This window comes from Amphiura filiformis, chromosome 2, assembly GCF_039555335.1.
Source record: "Amphiura filiformis chromosome 2, Afil_fr2py, whole genome shotgun sequence".
NCBI classification, from domain to species: Eukaryota; Metazoa; Echinodermata; class Ophiuroidea; order Amphilepidida; family Amphiuridae; genus Amphiura; species Amphiura filiformis.
In genome coordinates this window covers 31,509,198-31,515,702 of record NC_092629.1, presented here as the reverse complement: position 1 = coordinate 31,515,702, position 6,505 = coordinate 31,509,198, and the positions used below count along the sequence as shown (strand labels likewise).

The following is a 6,505-nucleotide window of genomic DNA, read 5'->3' as shown; positions in this document are numbered from 1 at the left end:
GACAGTAACGGTATGATCACACATGAATTGTGGTTACCCAATTCATATGTGATATTTTTTTATTTGGGGTAAAATGTCATTAAGGGGTCACTTCCGGTCTGAGACGAAAAACCTTCAAAATGCCCCTTCTGCCACAAATAACATGGCAAAGTGATGCCACGTGCACACATACATTGACATTAGCCAATGTCTATGGGGTTTTTAATATATTTTGGGGTCAAAGGTCATTAAGGGGTAACAACACGGCTGTGTTCGTGGTCTTAGACCACAGCTAAGTCTAGTTTACTTTTGTTTTAGGCATGAAGCCTGTTACTAAACCGTCCAATATGATTGCCTCAGGCCAAAGTCTCTTTCTGGAAAGCTGGCCTGAGCAAAGCCATCTGATATAATCCCATATTGGGAACAGGTAACCTAATGCGTTCCAATTGCAATTTTATATACATTTTAATTATTCTCAGCGTTGAATTATGTTTTGATCATTTACCATAATGTCAGTCATATCGTTGTTGCTTTAATTTCTAGATAACGCGTTGTTTGCAAAGAGACGCTACAAAGTCAACGAAACTATACGCAAGCATGAATGGACATTGGCAACCTCCCATATGACGAGCCATAAAACCAACACAACTGTACCTCCATATGAGAAACCATTAAGAGTTATTATCGTGACTCAGATGAGATCGGGATCCTCTTTTACTGGAGAGCTCTTTAATCAGAATGACGACTTCTTTTATCTGTTTGAGCCGCTCTCTGGTTTGGCACCAATGATTTTTGGAAACATAACAACGGAAAATATTCATACCTACATAGAGCGCCCACTGTCAAATCTTATTCAGTGTAATTATAAAGACATCCCTGGAGTGTGGTGGAATAGTACTGGAATCACCGCATTGCATCAATGTGCTAACAGCAGACAAATACAAGCTTCGCCGCTATGTAAACTCCGTAAACCAATGAAAAATTATGTGCCTCTAAGTAAAAACGAAAATCCTATTCACATTCTGGAAAATCTGTGCCACAGCAAAAAGCATGGTGCACTGAAAGTCATCAAATTGACAAATATCAACTACCTGGAAAATATATTCAAAAATGTATCTATGGATGTCAAAATCATTCATTTAGTTCGGGATCCACGAGGAACATTTAATTCTAGAAATCAGTTGTGTTACAAAAATCAGAAACTCTGCCGTAACGTATCTTATTCTTGTGAGCGACTTGAACGAAATACAAACATTTGGTTAGACACACCTATGTGGCTACAAAATAAGTATATGTTGATTAGATATGAAGATCTTGCAATGGAACCACTGATCTATGCTGAGAAAATTTACAACTATCTAAACATTCAGCTTCCAAACTCTGTTAGAGATTGGATCAATGGACACACCCAAAGTAATTATGGCAATGAATGGTCACACACACGAAATTCCAGTCAAGTAGCCACTAGATGGAGGAATGAGCTTAGACTAAGCAGCGTTATGGACATACAGTCGCGATGTCAACTAGTTATGAATAGACTTGGGTATAAAACTGTGACAACTGAAGAAATGTTGCGAAATTGGAATTTTTCTGTATTAGAGCCTTTGAAAACTTAAAATACACAACATATGAACTACCTGTTCTATCTAGTGTTGCAAATTAAGGGGGATTCGTTTATTTTAAGTTCGTACTACTCCAGGGCACTATTTCATTTAGTTGCTCTGAAGATGACACTCGCTAGAAGCACTCGCTAGAGTTCCAAAATTACAGCCCTCTAAAAAGTACTTCTCTAGGGAAAGATTAAATCTTACTCATTGTAACCGACCTATAGAGTACCAAGTAATTTCAAATCGTAGTGTATCCCTATGTTTCTAATGTGGCCATTAACATTTACTACTCCATAAAAGTTCACTTTTAAGTTTTGCATTCAAGCTACCAATTTTGACCATTGCTGATACATGGTAAATCAAGTTTAAAATAGGAAATACGAGCGACACTCAAATATGACAATTTAAAAAAGGTCAAAGTGCAATGTTCCCTGAACTAAACTTTTCCACAAAATGCTACCACTTGTCAACCTATTGTATAAGACATTTTAAGCAGTTTAGAGTAACACTGTTTTATTCCAGAGGGGTGTTGTGTTTAACAGAAGTACCATTTAGAAAAGTCATATGGTGTGCCAAATCAATCAACATGAAAAAATTCAAATGAAGCGGAGTTGGGATTCGCACCGATGATCTGTCTTTCTTTCATTTACTGTATAGATATTCTAGCCAGGATCTGTACATTATAGTTTTATTTTAAAAAAAAAAGTGGAAGTGAAACCAATTTTGTGGCCATGTATGATGCTAATAATAATGTTTTACTGTAAATGCCCCACACGACTGGAGCAAGTTTAGCGCATTTCGGGTTTCAAGCAAAAAAACTGAGTGACAAGAATTTTATCAAAAGATTTTTTTCGTACATTTTGTCTTACAAAATAGGCAATTCTTAAATCATAATAATGGAAACGTACATAATTTTCAAAATCTAATCGACTCTACACTGATCTGACATTACTATTATTATTTTGCGATTTGAGAAATAATGTTCAAAAAACAAAACAAAAACAAAAACAAAACCGCATTTTGCATTTTGGTTTTCAGACAACTTACAGAAAACAAACTTGTTGTTTGTATCTAGCTTAACCCCATGAGAACTACCTGCCGATTGGCCAAAATGAATTCTGTGTCCAATTATGAACCAATTTAAGTGGATATTAATAAGATCATCTGCAAATGCTAGTTTGACCATAGATAGTTAAACCACCAATATCTGTGTTTAAACCATAGTCATAATTTGCAATTGAAATGAACGTTTCAAGTTATCAACCAATCAGAAATGCTGTTAGATTGATAAAGGTTCTATAATCTTACTTTAACACAGGTTCCACAGTTCGAATATTAATATGAATATAAAAAAGGGTTATTTAGACCAAAAATGTAGACTTTTAAAGAGCAATTTTAAGGAACAATTTTAGCGCATTTTGTGTTTTATTTGAAAATCCAGAAAAGAAAATTACGACAAAAAAGATGACAGCATTTACAGAAAAAAAAATGAAATTCCACATATTTTTACAATTAAGCATTATGAAATCACTTGTGAAAATAAATAAATTCACATATCCAATAAAAATCTATCTTTAATTATATAATATGTTTCGTAGCTAATGTACTCTCCCTGATTTGTCATTTTATTGATATGTACCCATACTGACTCTAAAAATAGAAAATAAATTTAAAAAAATTTCGCAAAATTAAGCAAATTTACTGTATAAACTGTATAAATACACTCGTATTGACACGTACTATATCGCGAACCTCGTAAACTCCCGTTAATTGATCGTTTGTGAATCATATACTCTTTATTGTTACACGCAACAGTTGTTTGAAATCAACCCATTCCCATTTTATTGACGTTACTAGACCGTAATTTGCTAACATAACAGAATTTGAAAGTTTCTGAATTATTTTGTGGCATTTTGACGATACAATATTTAGAATAAAGGGGTTATTGGGTAGCTCGACGTGGACCTAAAAAAGGTCCCCCCGCCCCCCGTGGCAACCGGGGGCGGCATACCCTACTTAGTATGGAAAAAGTGCCCTAAAACATTAGAATTTCTTCACGAGTATGCCTTTATACCTTTGAGTGAGAGAATGGGCGAAAAGGTCGGATAGAACTTGCTTATGAGTTTAAGCTGGGTATGACTAACATGTTTTGCTTTAATTTTAGAGACATTGCGATTTCCAAACGTAGACATCGGACGTACGTTGATCTATTCAAAACCACTCTCCTGTATCGAAGCGAGGTCACGTATTTAGCTATTTTTGAAGATATTCCACGTGCGAAATCGACGTAGATACATCGTTGAAAATGCACAAAATTTGTCCATTTCACAATATATTAAAGACAGTCAAAGATAATGAACATATAAAGGAAATTCTAATTATCATTATGATCCTTTTTGTTTGTAACAAATCATTATAATAAAGGTACAGCGATGTGTTAAAAATGGACTAAATTTAAACGCAATATTCACACGCAGAGATTGCCCATTGAAATGTGTGTGATATTTAAAAAATTACATTGCGATTTCCCATTTTGGATCCAAAGTAGAATAAAAACGCAGATGCTACGTTGAAATATGCTGATTTTACCTCATGTCTAAGTCCATGCAACGCGCCCATTTTTCATGACGAAAAAGTCTCATTTTGAAAGTAAAGTCATGATGTATGTATGTAGTGATCTTTAATCTACCAAAATATATGTTTTGGGGCAACTATAATATTTGGGGAGCAAAAAAAAAAACCAATTAGGTTTAATCAGCATGTAGGTCAAAATTTTAATCAAAATCAAAAGCGGTCTGTTTGAATTTATGCAGAGACTCAGCTCACTGCTATTTTTTCATCACTATGCCCTCTATCGACCTAGGTTAGAAGCTGTTAGATTAGATCAAATGTTATAGTCTTTATTATGGCTTTCTTGTTCTTCTTCGTGACGTATGAGCACAATCCAGTCTGGAACCGAGACTAACAATATTCAATACCGTATTAACGTACGCGAAAACGTACGCGAAAACGTACGTGCTACCAGTAGCGTAGCCAGCGGGGGGCAGGGGGGGGGCAGAGTGCCCCCCCTGACAAAAAATGAAAGAAAAAAGTGCCCCTCTGACAAAAAATAAATGGGAAAATCAGAAGGGCAAAGGAAAAGAAAAGGGGCAAGGAGCCCTTTTCTACCGAAATTCAGCCCAAAAATACAAACTTTTTCCGCGCTACGCGCGCATATTGCAAAGATTAAGCCTTTCCATCCTGATAATGGCCGAAAATAGTGTAAAATACCAATTTTTTGCGCGCTACTCGCGCACATCGTCCCAATAAAGCCTTTTGTCTCTATGTATTGTATGATGCAACTGTAATTATTTTCGTCTGTGCCCCAAAAATTTTATTTTGCCTCCCCTGACCAAAAAAGCTGGCTACGCCCCTTGCTGCGTTTGGAATATCGCAATGTCTCTATTGTGATGTGCCGGCCCTGAGTAATTTAATTTGATTGTATATCTTGGTTTACATGAGAGAACTTTGGGAAACCCTCTCATGCATCAAGTTGATCAAAACAAATTGAATCATATCTAATTTTGGATTTTTGGAACCCCCCCATCTTTAAAATATTCAGTGTATTGTACCCTTAGGGGAATCCCTGATATTGTAAAGTGGATATGACATCATGAATTCACAGATTGCTCAGCTAAGTGCATTGCCTAATACTAATGGGGTATTCCCATTAAAATAAGCTGAATGTGACAGAATGGTCTGTTTGGTTTTTTTATGAGTATAAAAGTGGAAAGATATGGAGTTTATCTTGGCAGAATATGAAGTGAGTTTGTAAGCTCTGTAATGTGTTGGTCATCGTTGTGCTTCAAAAGGAGGTACATTTGAACCAGTTTGCATAGCCAATAATGTGCTATTTTAATACACCAACGAAGGAGATTTTGACTTGCTGGAGTCTGGTTTATAAACAACACATCTGTCAATAAAGTGGAGAAGGGCAGAAGGAAGCCTGTTTCCTGGAGAGTGCTTGGCGAAAGAAGCACTATTTTTTTTGTGGAGATTGTCATCTGCGCAAGGAGTTAAGTGTTTGGAGAACTGTGCAAGGAGTAAAGTGTTTGGAGAAAGCAGCACCATTTTTGTGCGAGGATTTTATACGCAAAGGATATTTAAATGCATGTGTACAGTGGACTTCGCTGAGCTGTCCTGAACATTGCAACAGAACTCTATGATCACCAAGAAGAAGACTGCCGATTAAAGGAGTATTTCGTGATCCTAGCATATTCCCAAAATTTCAGTTGATTCCGATATTGCGTTTGCGAGTTATGCATGATTATGTGTATTACACTGCTTCATAGACAATACGTTGTAATTTCGTTCTGGTGCACCAGAGCGAAATTCAAATTTCACGATATCTTTGCTAAACGAATTAATCTGCAAGAAATATTTTGTACATAAACATTATGTAGCCAGAGGTTTCCAGTGATATAAAAACCTCAACTTTTTTTGAGAGAAGTGGGGGGATGAGGCTGTGGATCACGAAATGCCCTTTTAAGTAGTGATAATTAAAAAGAGTGATTGTATTGTATGTACGTTTATTGTTCATGTACCAAGCATATTTTACTTTTAATTAAAGACCAGATATTGTTAACTAAATCAAGTGTATTAGTGTTGTGCATTCGTGTGAATTTGGGTAAAAGGTGATTTTGGCCTTGAGTCAATACAGCTCGTAACAAAATTGAGGGCTCGTCCGGGAAAATACACTGTGAAAAGAAAAGTTGACATTAATTTACTAAGTCTTAAAAGTGAAAGTACAGTATGGCGTTCAATGCAGAAGAGTTTCTTAAAATTATAACTTGGGAGAATGAGTTTAAGAAGCCTGATTTATTAACATTTGCCAAACATTATGACTTGCAAGTAAAACAGCTTGCTACAAGAAAGCAAAT

General features: G+C 35.9%; 1 protein-coding gene across 1 annotated transcript in view; it reads left to right on the top strand.

Moving 5' to 3' along the window:
- Positions 1 to 2,229, top strand: part of LOC140135898 (carbohydrate sulfotransferase 1-like) — a 4,094-nt gene extending 1,865 nt beyond the window's left edge. Inside the window, exon 2 of the mRNA XM_072157567.1 lies at positions 523 to 2,229. Within this exon, the coding sequence (XP_072013668.1) occupies positions 523 to 1,595 (1,073 nt within the window). The 3' untranslated portion in view covers positions 1,596 to 2,229. The remainder of the gene's footprint in view (positions 1 to 522) is intronic.
- Positions 2,230 to 6,505: the final 4,276 nt, after the last annotated feature.